The sequence below is a fragment of the Panthera pardus genome, unplaced genomic scaffold, assembly GCF_024362965.1.
Source record: "Panthera pardus isolate Hobbes unplaced genomic scaffold, ASM2436296v1 HiC_scaffold_3, whole genome shotgun sequence".
NCBI classification, from domain to species: Eukaryota; Metazoa; Chordata; class Mammalia; order Carnivora; family Felidae; genus Panthera; species Panthera pardus.
Window position 1 is genome coordinate 29154901 of NW_026526876.1, and position 27511 is coordinate 29182411.

At 37.2% G+C, this 27511-nt stretch overlaps 1 protein-coding gene across 1 annotated transcript in view; it reads right to left on the bottom strand.

Annotated features, from left to right (window-relative positions):
• LOC109261532 (uncharacterized) overlaps positions 1 to 27511 on the bottom strand; it is a 60408-nt gene that overhangs the window by 19525 nt on the left and 13372 nt on the right. The window contains exons 5-12 of the mRNA XM_053892215.1: positions 27299 to 27370; positions 26027 to 26170; positions 25504 to 25575; positions 21801 to 21944; positions 13694 to 13765; positions 4305 to 4448; positions 3345 to 3416; positions 614 to 757 (exon numbers count right to left, since the gene is read on the bottom strand). Coding sequence (XP_053748190.1) covers positions 614 to 757; positions 3345 to 3416; positions 4305 to 4448; positions 13694 to 13765; positions 21801 to 21944; positions 25504 to 25575; positions 26027 to 26170; positions 27299 to 27370 — 864 coding nt within the window. The remainder of the gene's footprint in view (positions 1 to 613; positions 758 to 3344; positions 3417 to 4304; positions 4449 to 13693; positions 13766 to 21800; positions 21945 to 25503; positions 25576 to 26026; positions 26171 to 27298; positions 27371 to 27511) is intronic.

The window sequence follows — 27511 nt, forward strand, 5'->3', positions numbered from 1 at the left end:
AGACTCTGGTCTCAGACTAGGCAGAAGAGGTAACTAGAGCTCTCTAAAGGGCATGTTCTCATGTGCTACATACACATTTGACATGTGTGGAGTAAAGATACTAGACAATTATGCCAGTGGTAAATCAGTTTAAGACCATCTCAAAATCTAGCTAGGGTTTTCCCAAGAGATCTATAACCTACATATCATTAGCTATCTCCATTCAACTGAAAATTCTTACTTTCAGGTAGAAATGAAAATCCTGAATTGACTAAATTGCCAATGAACCCTTCTAAATTCACTTTCCCATCTTCTGAAAGAAAAAATGCATGTCAGAGAACAAGGAATATGAACAGAGATTGGCAACTGTAATTGCTATACTGAAAAACGTCTGATATTTTGTAGATTCCATCAAAAAGACAGACTCATGCGTATCATTCAGACACATACCCTCCTACCGTATAGATCCTCCTCTGTATGATGCTACTTAAAATAAGTAGAACCCAAGTGGGTAGTTGGTAGAAAAGAGCTCGGATAATCCATGAAGTGGATAAACCCTTTAAGGATTCTTGAAAAGTTCAAACACATGCATGTCAGCTAAGATAAAGGATACCTAGAAATGTTAAATGCTCACCCGTGATAGCCACATTCTTCAGGGATCTTTGAATCGCATCTTGGGGTAATGGAACTCCTATATTTTTCATCATGGAGTCTAGATCATCAGGAGTGACCTCATTTTTCCTAATGGCGGCCAAAGTTTTCAAGGGGCCTTCTTTTTCTATATTCAAAAAAATATGCAATATACGAAGTTAAAAAATATGCAATATTCAGTGGGTCCTGAGTGACAATAATTACTACTAGTAGTACTACTACTGCTACTTCTACCACTTATTAAGTATTCAGCTTAGTGCTTGCTAAGCACTATGCTAAGTGCTTTATACACACCATCCCATTTTATCATTTAAAAAAAATTTTAGAATGTTTATTTACTTTTGAGAGAGACAGAGACAGAGTGAGAGTGGGGGAGGGGCTGAGAAAGAAGGAGACGCAGAATCTAAAGCAGGCTCCAGGCCCTGAGCTGTCAGCACAGAGCCCTAGGCGGGGCTTGAACCCACAGACCGCGAGATCATGACCTGAGCTGAAGTCGGATGCTTAACTGACTGAGCCACCCAGGCACCCCTCCACCATCCCATTTTAATACAAAGATTCTGTGAGGTTGTTACCAATATTTCCCTTATTTAACAGATAAGGAAACCTAGCCTTAGAGAGGCTAGTCTGTCTAAGCATACACAGTTATTAAATGTAAAGCCAAGTGTGAAGTGCAGGCTATCTGATTTCATAGAACGTTTAGGCGCTAGGCTAAACAGGGCATTGTAAATATTTAATTTGAGATTGAGGAATGATTACATATAAAGGAATCTCAGGACATCCGCTTATACTCATCTCTGGCATATCAGAGGCTGGGAATTCCATTAAAGCTAGGATAACTAAGCATAAAAGTAATTCTAGCAATTCTCTTGCCAAAAATTAGATAACCAGCCATAGTTTGATGTGACTATTCTTAATTTTTTTCATTCATTGGATACTTGGATATATTCAACACATACATAAAAAAGTCCCCCAAATAATGGAAGGATCAGCACTGCTATCAATACCAAAAAAAGGTAACATTCATTTCTGAAAGTATCATGGTTCAATTGTTCAAGTAAGAAAACAAATTTTAAATGTATTATGATAAACACTATCATATCATAAACATTAATCCTGTAAGAGATTTGCTTATAAACCACATACCTAGGAGAGTTTTATAGATCCCATTCAGAAAACCAGAGATTAAGGACAAAATATTTTGTCAGTTGAAAAAACATACCATTTTGGTTATCCTAAACACCTACAATCTAGGGAATAATTTCATTTTTGTAGCTACCTAAATTAGGCCTTCTGAATTTTGTTCAGTTTCAATCTTGGGAATTAAAATTTAGAGGAAATTAAGCCATTTCAATTAATCTCAAGAACAAAGGCTCCAAGGAGACCCAGAAGTTCCACAGGTATCACAGATATCTCACAGTTGGAGATGTCAATTAAATGAACACATTAAAACCAGATTACATTCAATGCCTCATGGCTAAGGCAGTGGAATAATGAGAATACCTCTTACAAAATATGGAGGAAGCTTGTATGTTTCAACATATTCCTACATGTTTCAATAGTTAATCTTCTCATGATAAAATCCCATTTTTATGAACATATAATAGGATAAAAAAAGAAAAGGTAACATTGATTTTTTTTTTTTTTTTTAGTATAGCTGACACACAATGTTACATTAGTTCCAGGTATACAACTTAGTAATTTGACAAGTTTATACGTTATGCTCTGTTCACCACAAGGGTAACCACCATCTGTCCCATTACATCACTATTACAATATCATTGACTGTATTCTTTATGCTGTGCCTTTTATTCCTGTGACTTATTCATTTCATAACTGGAGGCCTGTATCTCCCTCTCACCTTCACCCTTTTTGTCCAACCCTCAAGACCCTCCCTTCTGGCAACCACGAAGTTGTTTCTGTATTTATAGGTCTGATTCTGCTATTTGCTTATTTATTTATTTGTTGTTTGTTTGGCTTTATTTATTTATTTATTTATTTATTTATAATTCTTCTTTGTATTTTTAAGTGAACTCTACACCCAATTTGGGTCTTTTTTTTTTTTAACATTTATTTATTTTTGAGACAGGGAGAGAGCATGAACAGGGGAGGGTCAGAGAAAGAGGGAGACACAGAATCTGAAACAGGCTCCAGGCTCTGAGCTGTCAGCACAGAGCCCGACGCGGGGCTCGAACCCACGGACCGTGAGATCATGACCTGAGCCGAAGTCGGACGCTTAACCGACTGAGCCACCCAGGCGCCCCCCCAATTTGGGTCTTGAACTTAAAAGCTTGAGATCAAGAGTCACATGCTCCACCAACTAAGCCAGCTAGGTGCCCCTGTTTGGCTTTTTTTAGATTCCACTTATAATTTGAATCATATAGCATTCATCTTTCTCTGATTTATTCCACTTAGCATAATACCCTCTAGGTCCATCTATGTTGTCTCAAATGGCATGATCTCATCCTTTTTATGGTTTCCTTATTCATTCAGCTATTAACACTTAGTTAATCCCTTTTGAGTGATGGAAAAATACTATAAGTTCATAAAATTTAAGTCAAGAAAAGGTCAGGACTAGGATCCCTTACTGATTCATCATCCAGAGTACATTTGTTATATACATGATGTGCTTCAGCATTAGAAAACTGCACAAATGCATATAGTCAAAACTAAAGGATTCCACTCAAAATTTTTATTGTTAAAAAATTCTCACTTACTTTGAACTTTTGTAAAATATGGCATTTTCATTAACTGAGTCAGGAAATCTTTTAAGTTCACTTTCCCCTCGTCTGAAAATGAAACATCAAGAAATGAATGGTCTTTAACCCAAAGATACAAAGGGATGAGGTCAAAAGATATGCATGCTTACCAAATCTTCAGAACCAAGTTAGTCCTGTTTTCTAACTCTGATTCTGCTAAACACACCTCAGACTATAAAAAGGAACATGATTATGATAACTCTTGCAGTCTTTTTTGTTGTAGAGCCAATGAGTGTTTTATGAATTTTACATATATTTTAACCACTTGGGACCATTGTTTTTTGGTATGTGACATTCTCTGAATTTTTCAGCATTACAAGTCCTACTACCACTATCTATGTTACGAAGGAAGAAGATATTCCCTACAAGTACCATAAACCAAACCCCAACCGAAATACCTAATGGAGACTATATATATACTTATAAGCAAAGATATATTAGTAAAGGAAGTGTGCATCTTTTGTTTTTTATTGGCCATGTATTTGGAACTGAAGAAGAAGAAAAGTACCCCTTTGCTTTGCATGTAAATTAAACCTCCCACTGGCAGGATTCCAAAAACACCACTGTAGCCCTTTGAGGACTGTGGGGAAACCAAACTGGTAAGTGTGTGTCACCACACTAAGGCTTGGCCCTGCATTTCAGGGGCTTGAGAGAGCTGCACAGCTCCTGTCCAATAAAAACGTATGATTCAAACCTCAGGAGGCAAAGCAATGGGATGAAGACAGGAAGATTATACATCCCTAGGATAATTCAATATGAGAATAATCCAAAGCAAATTCTCACCCAAGCCTAATAGGGAAAGTCTAATGTTGTTGAACTCATTGCATTTGATTCCTAATCAATCAGCTCTGTGGGTTTATGAGTGAAAGTAAACACAGGTGTGATATGTAACAAATGACTCAGAAAAGAAATACTTACTATCAAGAGAAATGGATGTAAGCATCTCCTGCAATTCTTCCTCTGGCAAATAAATCCCCAAGCCTTTCAGTATAGGTTTTATATCATCAACAACAACTTTTTCATTGGTGACTTTGTTTAAGGCCTTTGCAAGTTCATTAACCTCTATCAAGAGAAAATACTTTCAGTTTAGATGCAAATTCTAAACAATTAGCTTAAACTATGATTCAAAAAACTAATATAGATACCTAGCATTTTTTTAAGCATTCACCTTAAATATTCTCTTGAGGTACATACACATCTAACTCTCATTTTATACCTACAAAATAGATCACTTATAGGGCAAACTCGTAGTAGAAATTAAGCCTTGATATCTGTCTCCTTCTGTCCATCTATCTTTGCCTCTCAAGTTTCTTACATCCTTTCTGTATGTGTCCAGGGATCTCTCTGCTGCCCCTAGTCACTGCCACCTCAAATCTACCTCTTTCCCGTTCCTTTATTAAACTTAATTTGTCTTATACTGATTCTCTTGTACTTAGATCTGAGAACCTTGGTATACACAAGTAACAGCTAATTAATCTGCTGATAGAATTGTTATTGTTTTTAATATATGAAATTTATTGTCAAATTGGTTTCCATACAACACCCAGTGCTCATCCCAAAAGATGCCCTCTTCAATACCCATCACCCACCCTCCCCTCCCTCCCACCCCCCATCAACCTAGAATTGTTATTTTTTAAATAATTTTTTAAATAATTTATTTAAAAAATTTTAATTTTTAATAATTTTTTAATAATTTAACAATAATAATTGTTAACAGAAGAGAGAGCTTTGCTTCCCCCTCCATGTCAGTTTCCTTCTTATTTAATAACAATACTTTAATAGTGGCCTAAGATAGGTAATACAAAAGAATGTCTTAATGATAGTAATTTCTGATGCTGTGAAAGATCCTACAGAGCTTTTTTTTTAGAGGTTAACTATCTTTCCTATCACTTTAAGTAGTTATGTATTCTGTCTAGGAAAAGCCCGTATTTATTCTCTAATAGTATATAATCAATCTGAATTTAGCACTTTGGAATATGGATTTATAACTTCTGACTGTGATGACTGTACTTCCTAGGTACAAAATTTGCTGACACTGCCTTTGTATTCAGGTAAAACTTTTCTGCCTAGAAATAGACACCTAAAAATATGATAGCTATAAGGTAGTTAGTAATTCCATTATGTATTTGGGGAAAGACAAACTCAGCCATATTATAATTTGCAATGTTATAAAGTAGGTATTTTATCATTCAGATTTTGTGCATTCCCAAATCTATCCCACATCTTTCTACTTTATTCCTCATAGACATCTAAGTCATTCTCACATGTTTTGTTTGGGCAGGCTAGTCTCCTCATCTAGAATATACATCTAAATTCTCTCCCCAGTCCAGCAACCAGTTCAAGCTCTATCTGCTCCTTTAGGCTTCCCCAGATTATCATAGTTCGTTCTGATATACCATTATATATAATAATGGCATAATATCAGTATATATAAGATGTATTCTTCTCATTATACTTAAATTCTTGTAGCTCTTATGGCTGGTGCCACATGATCTAGTATACAATCTTCTAAATGTCTTTTTTTCTCTAATCTCACCATAATCTCCCTTGTGAGCACAAGACCCTGGTGCTATAATACTTCTACGATCTCTACTATGCATACCAAATAGACTCACTAATTGTTACTTGATTATTGACTATTTAATGTATTTTCTCCTCTGCTCCCTTAATGTTTCCATTCCTCTATCCTATTGTCATGCCTACCTACTATTCTACTTCCCTCCATTCTGTATTACTGAGCTTCTCAAATGAGTAATTTAGTATTTCTTGCCCCTATTTCATCACCCAATCTCTATTTTAAGCTCCCATAGCTCTCTTGGAACAATACTACTTTACATTTGACACTTTTTATAACTTATGGGGTACTTCTATATTAGTTCTTTTGACAGCCACAAAAAAATCTTATGAAATATATAGGACATGTACTATTATCTATAGTTCAGCACATATACCTGTATTTTATATTTAGATGAAGTGATTTGTCCAAGATCATGAGGAAGAAAACATTAGACTACAGGTCAAACATTCTGATGCAGAGCACAATGCTTCTGCTATTACAAAGAACAGCAAATAACCTCTCAATCCCCTTCTTTGTCAGATCTAATAATCTTAGCCTTCACTGTCCTCTGTACAATTTGGGTAGCTGACTACCTGCTCTCACGTCTTAATTAGCTTCCTTCCTTCCAATTACAGAATTAGTACACGCCGTGCCACGTGCTTAATGATTTACATTTTAACGGTGTTTGGTCTTAATACTCTTTAATATCAAGTTTCATTTCATTTAGCAATGTATTTTCAACATTTTCCCTTGTCAGCATATTATTCTAGGAGTATTATTTTAAATGACCACATAGTATTCCACTGCATCCTATCTTCCTAAACCAAAATTCAGTGGAATCTTAATAATGAACCCTCTTAGAATTTTCTTTCAGAAGAATTGGCCCAATTTACACAAATACGTAGGTAGTGAAAAAAAAAAAAAAGCCATTCATTTCACCACATCCTTTCCAACTCCTATTTCTCCTTATTCTCTTCTTATTCTTCTGGAAGAACTTTAAGATCATGCTGTCAATCATTTCCTCCAACACCTTCCCACAAAAACATCTCTTCAGGAATTATATTACATTTATCAATTAAAGAGAAGTGACTTATGTATGATATGCAACATCTATCCATAAAATGGTAAAATCTTTCTCATTTTACCTACCACAATCTTTCTCATTTTACCTTAAGGGGATTAGCATTAACTCAAAGATTGATAAAACAATCAAAGTAATGAAATTGACTAAACAGATTAAGAATCTAGGCTAAAAGGTCTTGGTCATTGCTTTTTCTTCTCTATATTATCTCTGAGATTTATTTCTCCTGATTGTTATCCAGCTGTTACCTCCATGAGGCAATTACATGGCCAAATTGCATCTCCAGGTTTTCTCATGTGCCTATTTCTCTGGATAGTCTCTGAGGTACCATCATTGCTACTAACTTGAAATAAATATACTTTCAACTAGATTCATTCCTTCATTAACCTAAGTTGGAACCCATGGTTCTGTTTTCATTTGTTTCTCTCTAAACCCAGACACCACAGTTTTTTCCCCTTTTAGCATATCTCTTTCATTCATTTTTCCTTACTAGTCCATACTGAGGACCCTATTCAGGTCCTCACCTCCCCAGGCCTGTATTATTTCCAAATTTTTCTAAATACCATTAAATACTTTCCCTCTCTCAATCCAATCTCCACACTGCAATGGGAGTGACTAAATTGATCATATCACTCTGTTGTTTAAAATCATTTCATTGGGGGGATCTGGGTGGCTCAGTCAGTTAAGCCTCTGACTTCGGTTCAGGTTATAATCTCGTGGTCCACAAGTTCGAGCCCCACATTGGCCTCTGTACTGACAGCTCAGAGCCTGGAGCCTGTTCAGATTGTGCCTTCCTCTCTCTCTGCCCCTCCCCTTCTCACTCTGTCTCTCTCAAAAATAAACATTAAAAAAAATAAAATAAAAACACTTCATTGGTTTCCATTATATTTTGAATTTGATTCAAATTCCTTACATTGTTTTTTCAATATATGAAATTTATTGTCAAATTGGTTTGCATACAACACCCAGGGCTCATCCCAAAAGGTGCCCTCCTCAATACCCATCACCCACCCTCCCCTCCCTCCCACCCCCCATCAACCCTCAGTTTGTTCTCAGTTTTTAACAGTCTCTTATGCTTTCACTAGACTTCAGCCAGAAAGGCCTTTCAGTTTCTTAAACATATGTGTTATTTCCTACCCTAGAACCATTCACAGCTTCTTCCTCTTGTCTGAAAGACGCTTCTGCCAACTCTTCCAGCAGCTGATTCCTTCTAATCCTGTAGGTTTCAGCCTAAATGTCACATGTCAGAACATGCTTCCCTGGCCATCCTATTTAAATTAAGTCACTGCACCTTAACGCTCTACCTCCTCCTTGTACATTTTCTCCTTAACATTTAGCACAATTTGTAGTTATTTATTTGCTCATCTGTCTTTCTTCAGTGAATTCTCTGGGGTCAGAGACCAGTATTTACCTATCTTGGTTACCAGCATAGTGTCACTCATTTGCTGACTGAATGGATTAAATAAACGATCTTCCTGCTTCTAGTGGCTCCTTAGTCCAATCCACTGTTAAATCAATCTTTAGAGACAGCTTAGTACCTGACACTCTCTTGCCCAAAGACTATAGTGAGACCTGTTTTGAGCAAAACATTTAATATTTCCTCCAATGTAGACCTACCAACTATCTCTCATTCCTTATCTTTCAAATCCTACTTACGCCTCTGATCTTTTCTTCCCTTTTAAATCTCTAGGTGTCAATGTTTTCTGGTTTTCCCTCTACCTATCAAGCAAGATGCTACCCTTCCTTCACAGTTCCTCCATTTTTTTCATAGGAATCTAATCTTCACCTAAACTCTTAAAATAATATGCATCACTAATTTGCCCTTACAGAATACTAGTTATATTTTTATGTAAATGACCTATCTTTTCATCTAGATTTTAAGATTTCTCACGGCCTACTTTATGCATATTTTTGTGTTCAATATATGTGTGCTGATCATGATAATATTAATCTGTAAGTTATAGCATTAAATGAATTTTGAAACTGAACCATTAACCTATAATACAGTAAAAAAAATAGCTGCACATGGAGTCCAACACTTGCTGTGGGGTCTTAGGTAAGGTACAATTTCCTCGAACTTTACTTTTCTCTTTCTTTATTGTAAGATTTCTACTTAACAGGATAGTCATAAAGAATAGTTAAAAAATAAATTATGTGAGGGGCGTCTGGGTGGCTCAGTCGGTTAAGCGTCCAACCTCGGCTGAGGTTATGATCTCACGACGATTTGTGAATTTGTGATTTCAAGCTCTGCATCAGGCTCTGTGCTGATAGCTCAGAGCCTGGAGACTGCTTCGGATTCTGTGTCCCTCTCTCTGTCCCTCCTCTGCTCATAGTCTCTGTCCCTCTCAATATAAATATATATTTTTAAAAAAAGAATAATTATTAAAAAATAAATTATGTGAAAGTGCTTGGTAAAACATCAAACACTATGCAAAAATATTATTTGCCAACCATTAATGATATTATTTGAAACCAAAGAAAATAAAGTATACCTTTAGAGACTATGAAATAAAACTATGTACTTTTGACCCTAAGATACTTTTAATACTGAAAATAAGAGTTAAAGAAGAGTTTTGGTAAGTTCATAAAACATTAGGCAATTAACTCTTTTTTTTTTCCAATATATGATTTTTTGTCAAATTGGTTTCCATACAACACCCAGTGCTCATCCTAAAAGGTGCCCTCCTCAATACCCATCACCCACCCTCCTCTCCCTCCCACCCCGCATCAACCCTCAGTTTGTTCTCAGTTTTTAAGAGTCTCTTATGCTTTGGCTCTCTCCCACTCTAACCTCTTTTTTTTTTTTTTTTTTTTCCTTCCCCTCCCCCATGGGTTTCTGTTAAGTTTCTCAGGATCCACATAAGAGTGAAACCATATGGTATCTGTCTTTCTCTGTATGGCTTATTTCACTTAGCATCACACTCTCCAGTTCCATCCACGTTGCTACAAAGGGCCATATTTCGTTCTTTCTCATTGTCACGTAGTATTCCATTGTGTATATAAACCACAATTTCTTTCTCCATTCATCAGTTGATGGACATTTAGGCTCTTTCCATAATTTGGCTATTGTTGAGAGTGCTGCTATCAACATTGGGGTACAAGTGCCCCTATGCATCAGTACTCCTGTATCCCTTGGGTAAATTCCTAGCAGTGCAATGCTGGGTCATAGGGTAGGTCTATTTTTAATTTTCTGAGGAACCTCCACACTGCTTTCCAGAGTGGCTGCACCAGTTTGCATTCCCACCAACAGTGCAAGAGGGTTCCCGTTTCTCCACATCCTCTCCAGCATCTATAGTCTCCTGATTTGTTCATTTTGGCCACTCTGACTGGCGTGAGGTGATATCTGAGTGTGGTTTTGATTTGTATTCCCTGATAAGGAGCGACGTTGAACATCTTTTCATGTGCTTGTTGGCCATCCGGATGTCTTCTTTAGAGAAGTGTCTATTCATGTTTTCTGCCCATTTCTTCACTGGGTTACTTGTTTTTCGGATGTGGAGTTTGGTGAGCTCTTTATAGATTTTGGATACTAGCCCTTTGTCCAATATGTCATTTGCAAATATCTTTTCCCATTCCGTTGGTTGCCTTTTAGTTTTGTTGGTTGTTTCCTTTGCTGTGCAGAAGCTTTTTATCTTCATAAGGTCCCAGTAGTTCATTTTTGCTTTTAATTCCCTTGCCGTTGGGGATGTGTCGAGTAAGAGATTGCTACGGCTGAGGTCAGAGAGGTCTTTTTCTGCTTTCTCCTCTAGGGTTTTGATGGTTTCCTGTCTCACATTCAGGTCTTTTATCCATTTTGAGTTTATTTTTGTGAATGGTGTGAGAAAGTGGTCTTGTTTCATTCTTCTGCATGTTTCCGTCCAGTTCTCCCAGCACCATTTGTCAAAGAGACTGTCTTTTTTCCATTGGATGTTCTTTCCTGCTTTGTCAAAGATCAGTTGGCCATACGTTTGTGGGTCTAGCTTCTGGGGTTTCTATTCTATTCCATTGGTCTATGTGTCTGTTTTTGCGCCAATACCATGCTGTCTTGATGATTACAGCTTTGTAGTAGAGGTTAAAGTCTGGGATTGTGATGCCTCCTGCTTTGGTCTTCTTCAAAATTACTTTGGCTATTCAGGGCCTTTTGTGGTTCCATATGAATGTTAGAACTGCTTGTTCTAGTTTCGAGAAGAATGCTGGTGCAATTTTGATTGGGATTGCATTGAATGTGTAGATAGCTTTGGGTAGTATTGACATTTTGACAATATTTATTCTTCCAATCCATGAGCAGGGAATGTCTTTCCATTTCTTTATATCTTCTTCAATTACCTTCATAAGCTTTCTATAGTTTTCAGCATACAGATCTTTTACATCTTTGGTTAGATTTATTCCTAGGTATGATGCATAGGGGCACTTGTACCCCAATGTTTATAGCAGCACTCTCAACAATAGCCAAATTATGGAAAGAGCCTAAATGTCCATCAACTGATGAATGGAGAAAGAAATTGTGGTTTATATACACAATGGAATACTACGTGACAATGAGGAAAAATGAAATATGGCCTTTTGTAGCAACGTGGATGGAACTGGAGAGTGTGATGCTAAGTGAAATAAGCCATACAGAGAAAGACAGATACCATATGGTTTCACTCTTATGTGGATCCTGAGAAACGTAACAGAAACCCATGGGGGAGGGGAAGGAAAAAAAAAAAAAAAAAAAAGAGGTTAGAGTGGGAGAGAGCCAAAGCATAAGAGACTCTTAAAAACTGAGAACAAACTGAGGGTTGATGGGGGGTGGGAGGGAGGGGAGGGTGGGTGATGGGTATTGAGGAGGGCACCTTTTGGGATGAGCACTGGGTGTTGTATGGAAACCAATTTGACAGTAAATTTCATATATTAAAAAAATAAATTAAAAAAAAAAAGATTTATTCCTAGGTATTTTATGCTTCTTGGTGCAATTCAATTAACTCATTTTTAAAGTGAGTTAGATATTTTCAAAATTATACTCAAAAGTTAGATAATTCACACAGGGCATCCATCATGTGACGCTGCAAAATGTTTCTTGGTACCACAATCGAAAAGACAAAGATTCAAGTTGGAAGGATCACTGATCCCAATAAGTTAAATATATGAAGTTCCAAAGGGTGTCTGGGTGGCACAGTCAGTTGAGCGTCTGACTTTGGTTCAGGTCATGATCTCACGGTTCGTGAGTTCAAGCCCCATGTCGGGCTCTGTGCTGCCAGCTCAGAGCCTGGAGCCTGCTTCAGATTCTGTGTCTCCCTCTCTCTCTCTGCCCCTCCCCTGCTCACACTCTGCCTCTCTCTCTTTCCAAAATAAATAAACAAAAAAAATTTTTAAAAATAAAAATAAATTAAAAGAATAAATTTCCATCAGAATGAGAATTCACATGTTCTCTATGCAACTATAAAAGGGAATGAGAAAGGCCTTTATACTCTGATATGAACAAATATCCAAAATATATTACTGTATTAAAAAATCAAGGATACAGAACAATGTACGTATCATGCTCTCACGTAAAAAGTGAGGGAGGGATATATATATATATCATATATATATACATATATGTGATATATATATGATATATGATATATGATATATATATCATATGATATGATATATGATATATGATATATATATGATATATGATATATATGATATATGTATCATATACATATATTCATACATATATATACATACATATATTCATATTTTCTTGAATGATCTAAGTACTTCCTGCCTCAAAAATAAATAAAACATTAACAAAAAATTAAAAAAAAAAAAGAAACTAGTTACTTATTAGTTAGTTACTGGGGAAAAGGAATAGGAACTGAATAGACCAGGCAAGAAGATTTTCATTGTGTATCTTTTTTTTTTTTTTTAACGTTTATTTATTTTTGAGACAGAGAGAGACAGAGCATGAACGGGGGAGGGTCACAGAGAGAGGGAGACACAGAATCTGAAACAGGCTCCAGGCTCTGAGCTGTCAGCACAGAGCCCAACGCGGGGCTCGAACTCACGGACCGCGAGATCATGACCTGAGCCGAAGTCGGACGCTTAACCAACCGAGCCACCCAGGCGCCCCGCATTGTGTATCTTTAAATACTTTTTTACTTATTTTTACTTAAAAAAATTTTTTTAATGTTTTATTTTTATTTTTGAGACGGAGAGAGACAGAGCATGAGCAGGGGAGGGGCAGAGAGAGAGAGGGAGACACAGAATCCAAAGCAGGCTCCAGGCTCTGAGCTGTCAGCACAGAGCCTGATGCTGGGCTTGAACCCATGAATTGTGAGATCATGACCTGAGCCAAAGTCGGACGCTTAACCGACTGAGCCACCCAGGCACCCCAATACTTTTTTATTTATGATCTGTGTGAATGTATTACCTAATCAAAAACCTTAAATTTATTAAAACATTTTTAGGGTCATGTATTTTTGGCAACGTTGTTAGAAGATATATTATTTGCTTCAATTACAAACTTGTAATGTTTCAAACTAGACTTACATGAACACAGGAAGCTCACCTTCATCTGAATACCCAAAATACTGAACGTATACCATTCATTTAATCTTGTAGCATATTAGTTATATGTTGATGTAAGTAGTCCATCACTTTTCAACAACTAGCTAAAAGTTTCCTATATTCTAACTGTGTTCAAAACTTCCTAATTATTCTCACCTCTAAAATCTCGAAAACGCTTAATGCTCTTCAGTGCTAAAAGGGCAGTCTTTAGAGAAGTATCTCCCTTTTCTGTGAAGACAAAAACAGAACAAAGAAAAATTAGTAGATTCAAGAAACATAAAGTACTTCCACAGTGAGCTAAATCGGTTCTCTTGCTGCCCCTTAAAGCATCTTATGGTTTTCTAGCTACGTAAACTTTTGTCCTGAATGCAATCTACAGTCTGCCTATTTAAATCCTATTCATGTCAAAACCAGCTCCTAAGTCTAGATTTCTAAAAAGCCTTTTGTTGAACCTAGATGATACCCTCTAACCAATACTCTTTCCTTTTCCTTTCCTTCCCAAACTATTTTCTGGAAAGAAATGTTCTTATTCATCATAATCATATTGTCATTCACACATCAAACTGGTCTTATCTAGCTTCCACCCTCTCAAAACTGCTTTTACCAAGTTCACCCATTAACTATTTATTGCCAAGTCAATGAATACTTTTTTTTGGTCTTATTTAATACTTTCCTCTTTTATTCCCAAATTAATGAATACTTCTTAATTTGTTGGTCTTATCTAATACTTTCCTCCTTCAAACTCTTTTTTCTCTTTGTTTTGTTGCTATAGCTTTCTTTTGGTTTCTCTCCTACCGTTCGTTCTAGTTACTTCCTGTTACGTCCTTTATAAACTATTCTTTCTCCACCATTACTTAAATGTTAGCATTTCAATGTCCTTGGCCCTCTTCTTGTTGCACTCTATAAACCATTCCTGAATTCTCTTGTAACTACAAACTGTATGTTGCTGACTCTCAAGTTTCTATTTCTAGGCTAGACCATTGTCTACTGCACATCTTCAACTCCGTGTCCACTCCATGCCCTCAAACACAATATTTCCTTTTTGTGTGATATATTGAATGTGGTTCAATGAATTCAATGTGCGATATATTGAATGTGATTCAATGAATTCAGTGAATTCAAATGAACTGATGATTTTATTTCCATGCAAATAACAACTCTTTGGGACAGATCAGATACATTTTTTTACTTCCATATTGCCAAATTTTAATTTGATCAGTTCTATATTTATCCCCCTGTGGCAGCTGGAGCACTGACAGTAGACGGAAACTTTCCTCATTCCAGTCTATCAAGGAAAATCTGCAGTTAAAAACTTTGATCAGCAGGCATTCAGAGAATGGTAGGTGGCAAATAAAGATCCTAGTGGATTATTCTAATTGCATTTTGTTTTACCTTCATAACTTAAGAAGCTGTAAGAAAAGAGAGAGGACAACTTTCTGTGTGTGTTTTTTTTAATATAATTTATTGTCAAGTTAGCTAACATTCAATGTATACAGTGTACTCTTGGCTTCAGGAGTAGAATCCATGATTCATCGCTTACATACAACAACATACAGTGCTCATCCCAATAAGTGCCCTCCTCAATGCCCATCACCCACTTTCCCCTGATCCCCACACCCCCATAAATCCTTAGTTTGTTCTGTGTATTTAAGAGTCTCTTATGGTTTGCCACCCTCTCTGTTTGAAACTACTTTTTCCCTTTCCCTTCCCCTATGATCTCTTGTTAAATTTCTCAAATTCCACGTATGAGTGTACACATATATCTCTCTTTCCTTGACTGACTTATTTCACTTAGCATAATACCCTCCAGTTCCATCCACATTGTTGCAAATGGCCAGATTTCATTCGTTTTCATTACCGAGTAGTATTCCACTGTATATATAAACCACATCTTCTTTATCCATTCATCAGTTGATGGACATTTGGGCTATTTCCATAATTTGGTTATTGTTGATAGTGCTGCTATAAACATTGGGGTACATTTGCCCCTATGAATCAGCACTCCTGTATCCTTTGGATAAATTCCTAGTAGTGCTATTGCTGGGTCGTAGGGTATTCTGCTTTTAATTTTTTGAGGAACCTCCACACTGTTTTCCAGAGAGGCTGCACCAGTTTTCATTCCCACCAACAGTGCAAGAGAGTTCCCATTTCTCCACATCCTCACCCACATCTGTTGTTTCCTGAGTCGTTAATTTTAGCCACTCTGACCTGTGTGAGGTGGTATCTCAGTGTGGTTTTGATTTATATTTCCCTGATGATGAGTGATGTTGAGCATCTTTTCATGTGTCTGTTGGCCATCTGGATGTCTTCTTTGGAAACGTGTCTGTTTGTGTCTTTTGCCTGTTTCTTCACAGGATTATTTGTTTTTCATGTGTTGAGTTTGGTAACTTCTTTATAGATTTTGGATACTAGCCCTTTATCCAGTATGTCACTTGCAAATATCTTCTCCCATTCCATCAGTTGCCTTTCAGTTTTGTTGATTGTTTCCTTTGCTGTACAGAAGCTTTTTATTTTGATGAGGTCCCAATAGTTCATTTTTGATTTTATTTCCCTTGCTTTTGGAACTCTCATCACTGTTATTTAACAGAGTGTTGGAAGTCCTAGCTTAAGCAATCAGACAACAAAATGAAATAAAAGGCACTCACGTTGGCTAAGAAGAAGTCAAACTTTCACTTTTTGCAGATGACATGATACTCTACATGGAAAACCCAAAAAACTCCACCAAAAAGCTGCTAGAACTGATACATGAATTCAGTAACGTCACAGGATATAAAATCAATGTACAGAAATTGGTTGCATTTCTATACACCAATAATGAAACAATAGAAAGAGAAAACAAGAAATCAATCCCATTTACAATTGCACCAAGAACCATAAAATACCTAGTAATAAACCTAACCAAAGATGTAAAACATCTATATGCTGAAAACTATAGAAAACTTGTGAAAGAACTTGAAGAAGACACAAAGAAGTGGAAAAACATTCCACGCTCATGGATTGGAAAAACAAATATTGTTAAAATGTCGATACTACCCAAAGCAATCTACACATTCAAGGCAATCCCAATCAAAATTGCACCAGCATTCTTCTCAGCGCTAGAGCAAACAATGTTTCAATTTGTAGGGAGCCACACAAGACCCTGAATAGCCAAAGTAATGTTGAACAGGAAAACCAAAGCAGGAGGCATCACAATCCCAGACTTCAGGCTCTACTACAAAGCTGTAAACATCAAGACAGTATGGTACTGGCACAAAAACAGACACATAGACCAATGGAATAGAATACAGAACCTAGAATTGGGCCCCCAAGTGTATGGCCAACTAATCTTTGATGAAGCAGGAAAGAGTATCCAATGGAAAAAAGACAGTCTCTTTAGCAAATGGTGCTGGGAGAACTGGACAGTAACATGCGGAAGAATGAAACTGGACCACTCTCTCACACCATACACGAAAATAAACTCAAAGCGGGTGAAAGACCTAAATGTGAGCCAGGAAACCATCAAAACCATAGAGGAGAAAACAGGCAACAACCTGTTTAGCCTCAGCCGCAGCAACTTCTTACTCGACATGGCTCTGAACTTTCTGTGGTTTTGACAGTTGTATTTACATCCTTCTTTAACGAACACTGTACGAAGTTTTCACAGACTCTAAGTATGAATCTAGTTTGAAGTGTCTAGTGTCAATTGGCACAATGGATGCAGAGAAAAAAGAACTAGGATAATTGGATGCGCTAGATATATAAAAGTATTGACTAATGTTATTACAAATTATTTTTATGATATTCTCTTATTTATTTTCACCACTTTCTTTACTGGTGTATTACTTTATATTGAAGACAGAAGAGGTAAACACAAAATTTAAATAAAAGAATGAAAAATTAAGATGAGGCAAAATTAGGTCTAAAACAAGCAATAACTGGATTAATTTGCATCTTCTTTTTAAAACAAAATCATTTTATTATAAATCAACCCTCCCATCTCAGTTTAAACTGTTATTTTGGGTTTTATAACATATATCTGAAAGGAATTAGTTTTCACATATTAATTGGTTAAAAGAATGAGCATTTCTGAGAAGTCAGTTTTAATGTAAACCAATGACTATTTGTCTAACAATTTCTTACTTTTTAAACAATTGAAAACAAGAAACTTGAAGATTCATCTAGGGGGCAAACTTTAAAAATGACCACCTACCCAGTGGTAGTGTAGTTCCTATTAATTTTTTTATGTTTTTATTTTATTTCTGAGAGAGAGAGGGAGGGAGGGAGGGAGGGAGGGAGGAAGGGGCAGAGAGATAGGGAGACACAGAATCCGAAGCAGGCTCCAGGCTCTGAGCTGTCAGCACAGAGCCCGACACGGGGCTCGAACTCACAAATGGTGAGATCATGGTCTGAGCTGAAGTCTGATGCTGAGCCTCCCAGGCACCCCTCCTGTTAAATTTTTTAAAGCACTATGTACATATTGTATATTCAGAAATATGCAAGTACTTATATTTTTCCCGTTAGCTGGAAGAACCTGCAAAATAAATGAGATACTGTGATGTAGGTCAAAGTAAGAAGTGGAAACCCAAACAAAAACATATGTTTCTCATTTGATCTTTCTACCTACCTCACATTGTATTATGGCTGTAAATATTTAACCTGTTCTCCCCACAGAATACTTTTAATTTGCTTACAGTTTAAGTATTCATTTTTCATCAGTAACCAAATGCTCAAAATGTATCCTCTCCTCATAATTCTCATGGAAATTTCTCCAAAATAATATCACTTTTCTCAAACAGTTATAAAGCAAAATTGTCTCAATGATGCTAAACATGGCATGTTATTGAAATGTAAAAGGCTTCCACATCTAACTGAATGAATTAAGAAAAGCTTCAAGGAGGTTACATTTTTACTGACTTGGCGGCATATTTGAAGGTTGACAGAAAGACTCATACGGAAAATGTATATAAGTGAGTATGATGCGTTCTGGAAACTATAAGTAGTTTTTTAATTTTGGATTTAGTTTAAATTATTCTATTTGTGTCTATTAAGTGTCTTGAAACCTTACAAAAATGTGTCAGAAAGTTTGTGGGCAAAGGTTAATCTTAACAGGTCCAGTAACGGGAACTAGATTTAAAAAGGCCTTGTGCATTTTGTGAAGGAATTTAGATTTATCTATTCTCATTTCAATCTCTTCCCTCCATCATGCCCTTCATCAAACACAATATATCCTAAGCTGAATTCATCTTTGCACTAAAGCCTCCTCCTATATTCCCCAGCTTATTAAAATGCATCACTTGGGTGCCTGGATGACTCGGTTAAGTGACCGACTCTTGATCTTGGCTCAGGTCATGATCTAGTGGTTCGTAAGTTTGAGCCCCACATCAGCTCTGCGCTGAGAGGATGGAGCCTGCTTGGGATTCTCTCTTTCCTTCTCTTTCTGCCCCTAGCCAGCTCACACTCTTTCTCTCAAAAATAAATCAATACACTTAAAAAAAAAAAAAAGACATCACCATGAAATGTCTCCCAAACCAGAAGTCTGTTAATCATTCTCAATTCCTCTCTCTTTTCCTTCCCTAACTTAACCAAACAATGAAGAAGTTCTGCCTCCTAGAACTCATATCTGTTCCCTTCTTCCCATCCCTGGAGCCAATGCCTTACATCAACACTCATTACTTTTAACCCGAATTCTTGCATGCCTTCTAAAATGTGTCCTTGCTTCCAATCTTGCCCCCCTCTGCTCTTTCTTAACACTGCTATCATAATGCCCATTACAAAGTGCAAAATTAGTCATGTCACTTTTCAAATTTGACTTCTTCAATGACTCCCTAGAGTCTTCAAGATAAAATTCAAACTCTGTTGCTCAGAGAACAACAAAGATAAAAACAAAACCCTTCTGGATCTGCTCTTGACTATATGGCCACTTCATTTCTTTCTTTTCCCACTCCTTCCACCACTATGCACCATCAAGTTGATAGTCAAACATCAACCTGAACTGTAAAGCTTGTTAAACACACACACACACACACACACACGCACGCACGCACGCACGCATGCACACATACACCTTGGCCATGATTCAGATATTCTGGGTTTTTAACAAATTCCTAGGTAGTTCTGATGTAAATCAGTCTGAGATCCAATGCTGTAAGTCCTACTGGACTACTTAGAGTTCCTTGGCTTCTCCATGAGCTTTGTTCTTCTGTACTTTGTACATACTGAACATTCCTTCCTAACTCCTTTCAGCCCCTTTCCCTGCACCTGCAATTCTTGGCTAGTTCCTACTCATATTTCAAAACTCAACTCCAACAGCATCTCCTCCAAACAGCCTCTCTGACTACCTTATCCAACCCTGTGTGGGTTAGGTACCTATTGTATACGTTCCCATAACACTCTGTTTACCTCTGTCGTGGTATTTAACAATTGGAATTCGCGTTGTTTGTCATCTTGACAGACTGTAAGCTCTTTTATCTTTGTATACTTAGTGTCTAGCAAGCAACAGTGCTTAATAAACTTTCATTGAATGAATGAAATAGCTCACCTCTGAACTCTCATACAACTCAGTATCATCACTTGTGGAGGAAAAAACTCAGTCCTCCTCCTGTGTTTCTTCTTTACTCTCACTCTACGGCCACACTTACAGCACTCTGACACTAGATATGTGGGGGGTTTTCTCCCACCAAGCAATTCTCTGCAACACCAACTGAGTGTCATACAATTTAACGCAATTCTGACACTATCTACCTGGAGATGGCATCAGGTCTCACAGGTTAAGGGTTCAGTCCCATGAGACTGCTCCCCCTCCACTGCAGATGCCAATCACAAGTAGTAGGTCCCCAGGTTACCTACAACTTCTGTCCAACTTGGCTACAAATTGGAGGTTCCCATGACTTTCTCTCCCTTGGACTCAATTATTTCCTAAAATAGTTCACAGAACTCAGGGAAATACTTAACATTCATCAGTTTATTAAAGGATATGATAAAATATACAAATGAACAGCCAGATGAAGAGATACATAGGGTCTGGGAGGTCTGGGAGCATCCCAAGCACGGCAGCTCTGTCCCTGTGGAGTTGGGTCAGTTATCTTTCTGGTATGTAGATGTGTTCACCAACGTGGAAACTCCCCAAACCCCATACTATTAGGATTTTATGGAGACCTCCTCACATAGGCATAATCAATGATTCACTCCATTTCCAGACCCTCTCCGTTTTCTGAAGAATGGGGGTGGGGGATAGAGCTGAAAATTCCAAAGTTCCAATCATGGCTTATCCTTATGGTGACAAGTCCCCACCTAGAAACCAGAAGCCTTCCCAGAATCACCTATTAGAACAAAAGATGCCCCTAGAGTTCTCATCACTTAGGGATTTGCCAGTGTTTTAGGAGCTCCGTGCCAGGAATGGGGTTGAAGGGCAAATATATATTTCTTATTATAAATCACAACACATCACATCACTATGTCCCTGGCTATTATTCAAGTACTGCCATATACCATTGTAAATTCACTAAACTTTTATCTCTTATATTGTTATATACCCTTTTGTTGTTTACAGCTTGCCTCACCAACTAGACTGAAAGCTTCCTATGAATATTTTATATTTACTCGATTATCTGACACATTACATGACCCCTTACATATCAAAGACACTCAGGATCAGGTCTGTCCCATAGCCATGCAGGCCAGGCACTGCCTAACGCTGAAGGGTGCTGTTTACAAGCACCCATAAGTTGTGCTGTACAGCGGCTCCAGTCAATATGATTAATGAAACAATGCTTCAACCCATTTAATAATGGAATAAAGAAAATACTTTTAGGAACTGAATTTAAATGAATAAAAGAACCACATAATAATTGGCAAAATTTGAAAATTATACATTGTTTTCTCTGAAACCTCTTAGGATTCAATCAGTCTCCTCCCACAAATGTCTCCTGCAGAGGGGAGAAAGTCCTCCCTCAGTCTCTTCCTGGCTCAGAGCAGTTTCCCTTCAGCACAGCTTTCACAGAGAATGACCTTGCCTTCCCTGAAGATGCTAAAAACATACACACAGATACACTCTGATGGAATCAACACAGGATACTTCATGGGTCGTAAAAAATCTTATTAATCTTATTCAAAGATTTTTCTGTCAAGATAAATCTATGATCTCAGTAGACACGCTCTCTTAGAGTACTTTTTCCATTAGGATAATAAAGAGAAAAATTATTGGGGAGTGATGAATGGAGGATAGGGAAGGGGAACGGAAAATTTGCTATCAGTTTATTTGGAAAGTCAACATAGTTATAGATACCATCAACATCAAGCGTTTTCACTAACATCTGGTGTTCTTCAGGCTTTACAGAAACATTGAGGTAATCAAAAGCATCTTTCAAGCCACCAATCTGAATTCTGTTGCAGTTCATCAAGTTGACAGTTTGGAGGGCAGTACATAAACCTGAAAACACAGGGGGATTCTATAGGTCATATATTTCAATTAATATTATCATTATGATTCCAAAATTAATAAGCCAAACATCCCTTTATTCCAAGCATATTTCCCTGAGATGTTCAGTTATTTTTGTCTCAAACTAAAAAAACTAAGATGACTCAGTTTTGTTTTTGTTTTTTAACTTAACTGCCTTACCAATGAGTTACACAAATCATCATACACTCAAGGTATCAGCTTCTCAAAAGTTAAAATAGGCCATTGCATCTTTTAGGGAAATGTTTCATTGTATATCCATGAGACAGAATTTGGGGCTTACCTCTGTCTATATGAAATAGCCCAAATTTCAGAGTATAAAAATATTAGTCCTGAATTTTCTTCTGCTTATTTTGCTACTGCTTTCATTTTTTGCATATTCTTCATAACTTTCACTCTATTATTAGAAGTCCGCCAAGGAGTGTGGGAGTATTAAGGTGCCCCATTCCCAGCTCTTATCTAAAACCTCTAGGGATTTTCCCTTCTAAATGGGGTCCTTAGGATTAGAGCCAAGCCTCTGTCTGCCTTTTCAATGACTCACACAAATCATGGTACATCCAAGGTCACTGTTTGGATTATAATCTCTAGTTTATCTAAGAGAATATTTAAAAGGAGGCAAAGTACTGGTACTCAAAAGAATTGCAGGAAAGAGTTGTACTATTTAGTAAGACATTATTAGATACGACATTTTCCAACAAATCCTAATTCATGAGTGCCTTATTTCTCCAATAAATCCCAGCAGGTTTTTTTTGTAGAAATTACAAACTGATTCTAAAATCCACATGGCAGTGTAAAAGTCCTAGAATAGTCAAAACAACTTCTTTTTTTTTACATTTTTTTAATGTTTATTTTTGAAAGAGAGAGAGCGCGAGAGAGCGAGCGAGCAAGCAGGGGAGGGGCAGGGAGAGAGGGAGACACAGAATCTGAAGCAGGCTCCAGGCTCTGAGCTGTCAGCACAGAGCCTGACATGGGGCTCAAACCCACGAACCATGAGATCATGACCTGAGCTGAAGTCGGACGTTCAACTGACTGAGCCACCCAGGTGCCCCAGTCAAAACAACTTTTTAAAAGTAGAACAGGGGCGCCTGGGTGGCGCAGTCGGTTAAGCGTCCGACTTCAGCCAGGTCACGATCTCGCGGTCTGTGAGTTCGAGCCCCGCGTCAGGCTCTGGGCTGATGGCTCGGAGCCTGGAGCCTGTTTCCGATTCTGTGTCTCCCTCTCTCTCTGCCCCTCCCCCGTTCATGCTCTGTCTCTCTCTGTCCCAAAAATAAATAAAAAACGTTGAAAAAAAAAAAAAATTAAAAGTAGAACAAAGTTAGAGGGCCAATACTACCTGAATGGTTTCAATGTTTATTGCAAAGCAACAGGAGTCAGACAATGTGGTTTGTGTAAAAACTGACAAAGATTAATAGAACAGAAGAGAGAATCCAGGAAATAAATATATATGTATATTTATATGATTTGTTACAAAACTACAAAGGAATTTCCGTATAGAAAGTATAGAGAAAATACAATCTTTTCAACAGTGGTGCTGGAACAAATGAAGGTCCATATGCAAAAACAAAACAAAACAAAAAGGAACTCTGATCCATACTTTATTCCACATATAAAGATTAACTCAAAATAGATCACAGAGCTAAAATACAAAACCAGAGGTGCCAGGGTGGCTCAGTAAGTTAAGCATCCGACTTCAGCTCAGGTCATGATCTCCCCGTGAGTTTGAGCCCGCCTCAGGCTCTGTGCTGATAGCTCAGAGCCTGGAGTCTTGCTTTGGATTCTGTCGCCCTCTCTCTCTGCCCCTCCCCCACTTGTGCTTTTTCTCTCTCTCTCTCTCTCTCTCTCTCTCTCAAAAATAATTAAAAATATTAAAAAAAATATTTTTTAATGCAAAACCAAAACCCATAATACTTTTAGAAGAAAACATAATAAAACATTTGTAACCTTGGGTGAGGCAAAGATTTCATACATGTGACACCAAAAGCACAATATATAAAAGAAAAAAAAACTAGTTAACTGGACTTCATCAAAATTAAAACTAATGCTCTTCTAAAGACACTTAAGAAAATGAAGACACTCAGAGAAAAATGTGCTCAGTAGAAGACTCGGAGAAAATATTTGCTAAGTATATATCTCATAAAGGACATGTATCCAGAATACAAACAGAAATACAAAAAAACCCATCCAACTTTATTTATTTTTTTATTTTTTTTAACGTTTATTTATTTTTGAGACAGAGAGAGACAGAGCATGAACGGGGGAGGGTCAGAAAGAGGGAGACACAGAATCTGAAACAGGCTCCAGGTTCTGAGCTGTCAGCACAGAGCCTGACGCGGGGCTTAAACTCCCGAACTGTGAGATTATGACCTGAGCTGAGTCGGATGCTTAACCGACTGAGCCACCCGAGCACCCCAAAACCCATCCAACTTTTAAATTTTTTTTTTTAACGTTTATTTATTTTTGAGACAGAGAGAGACAGAGCATGAACGGGGGAGGGGCATAGAGAGAGGGAGACACAGAACTGGAAGCAGGCTCCAGGCTCCGAGCCATCAGCCCAGAGCCCAACGCAGGGCTCGAACTCACGGACCGTGAGATCGTGACCTGAGCTGAAGTCAGACGCTTAACTGACTGAGCCACTCAGGCACCCCCCCATCCAACTTTAAAAACGGGCAAAAGATCTGTACAGACACTTTATAAAGAAGATACACAGATGACAAATAAGCACATGAGAAGATGCTCAACATCATTAATCAGTGAGGAAACACAAATTAAAACCACAATGAGATACTACTACACACTTATTAGAATGATTAAAATTAAAAAGACTGATACACCAAGCACTCCCAAGGATATGGAGGAATTGGACCTCTTCATACACTGCTGATGGAAATGTAAAATGGTGTGGCCACTCTGGAAACCAGTTGGCAGTTTCTTAAAAAGTTAAACATATACCTACCATGTGAACCAGCCAATCTTTGGTAACTACTCAAGAGAAAGGAAAGCATATATTCATACAATGAATATTGTTGTACACAACTGTTCATAACAGCTTTATTTATAAGAGCTCCAAACTGGAAATAGCCTAACGAGCCTCACCAGGTAAGTAGATAAACTTCAGTGTATCAGCAAAATGGAGTGCTATGCCAGTAATAAATGACAATGAACTGCTGATACAGCCTACGTGTACAAATCTCAAAATAATTATGCTGAATGAAAGCATCTAGCAAAAAAGAATATACCCATTTTATAAAAGTCTGGTAAATGCCAATGGATCTATACTGGCAAAAAGCAGATCAGTGGTTGCCTATGGATGAGGAAGAGGATGGGAAAAAGGCAGGAGAGATTACAAAGGAGCATGAGGCAGTTTTGCAGGTCAGGGATGTGTTCATTACCTTGATTGTGATGACAGGTTTATAGGTGTGTGCATATGTCAAACTGTGTACTTTTAATTATAAAAATATACAGCTTTTGAATATCATTTATAGCTCACAATACTGTTTAATAATAACAAAAGGCAATGGGAAATATGACCCACCTTCAAATTCAGGAGCTGGCTTATTTGTGTTCAAAGCCTCCAAAATTTGTTTGAGACTTACTTCACTATTTTCTAAAAAGTAAAGTATAAGGATTATAAAATGGCAAGGTGTCAATGTTAATAATCATCATTAAAATAACCATGACAGGGAATGGTGTGTGTGTTGGGGGGGGGGGGGGGGACAAATTTTGTTAATGTCTGAAAATTAGCCAGGTAAAAACTAATCAATTTAAAATAATTTTACCACAAATCTATTCCCTTAAAACAAGAAAAAATTCTAACCGTATTATTTGTCTTAAATATTGATGTATACATTTTACAAATGTGATGCCAGACAGAGGGTGACTCTTAAAAATATTTCCAAGAGTAAAAAAATATTAATTTTAATTTGTTCTCAGTATGCCTACATTCTCATTATGTTTCTAAGACCTAGTTTATCTAAAACATACATATATAAAACATACGCCAAGCACACAGTAAAACTAGGACTTCAACAGAGATTGTTCTTTTAAAAAGAACTCACCATCAATAGATGCTTGACCCAGAATTTCCTGGAACGTCTTGTTGCTTAATAGAATTCTAGCCTTCCGGAGTTGGGACCTCAGCTCATTTATAGGCATCTTATCATTTCTGATCTTATCAAGAGTTGTAATCTCTTTAAATAAATCTGTAAACATGTCAAGAATAGAGAACTGATGAGGAAGTTGAGGCAAAGCCCTTTTTTAGACTTAACACCCTAACCTGCACAGAGTAGATGCATTACAAAAGGAATTCTGAGTTAGAGGGCTTTCAAAACATGTCAGTGGGCTCTGTTTTCAGAAGTCACTTAAACAATAAGCAAAATTTATTTTTTTAATTTTATTTATTTATTTATTTTTTATTTATTTTTGGGACAGAGAGAGACAAAGCATGAACGGGGGAGGGGCAGAGAGAGAGGGAGACACAGAATCGGAAACAGGCTCCAGGCTCTGAGCCATAAGCCCAGAGCCTGACGCGGGGCTCAAACTCACGGACCGCGAGATCGTGACCTGGCTGAAGTCGGACGCTTAACCAACTGCGCCACCCAGGCGCCCCAACAATAAGCAAAATTTAACATACCCCTAGCCAGCTAAAAGTTGAGTTTCTGCAACATTTTGTAGAAGTTTGCTTTTATTTATTAACTATTTCTCCTCAAAGGTTTATCTACTACATGCTCCAGTCTTTCATAGACTGTAAAGCATTTCAAGAACAGCTTGATAATAAATAGCTCTTAGAATGAAGTCAAATATCAAAAATAGAACCCAGCTAGTTGGCAAAAGGAAAACTGAAAAATATAAATCTGTTATGCACTGAAAAACAGTCACACCCTCTCCTAGGCATTAGAAAGCCTCTCTTTCTTGCTAGCCTACCTACTAGTATTACATGCAGTAAATCCTTTTTTTTTTTTTTGTACTTTTTTTCAACGTTTCACTATAGGGGAGAAAAAGAAGCATATGGAAATTATTGGAGGTGAGAGAAAATTGTATTAGATTCACCAGGGGAGAAAATGTGTACCTTATACTGGAGCATATACTGAGACAAACTATTTTGCTTTAAGAAAGCATATTCTAGGAATGTAATTCTAAATAATTCATTACAGTCAAAGCACAGATTAAATATGATAAGGAATAAGAAAGCAGATTATAACATCTTGATACAGCAAAGAAAACTTAAGGAATTAAAAATACAGGGGAAAACAAACTATATTTTAGAAAAAGAATACCATTGAATGATCTTAGAAATTTACTTTTAATTTTCATTCTTTTACCATACTTACTATTGAATGGTGTTGATGGTTTAGGTGAATTAATGAAAACATCAATTACATCTTTTAAGATCTTTTTACTTTCTGCAAAGTTAAGAAATAAAATGGAATTTAAATAGATTTTAAGCTCATTAAAGCAGGGATCTGGTATTGTTTCAATTTCATTCAGCTTTCAAACTTCTGTGACCATAATGCATGGTAAGAAATACACTTAGATTATGAGTA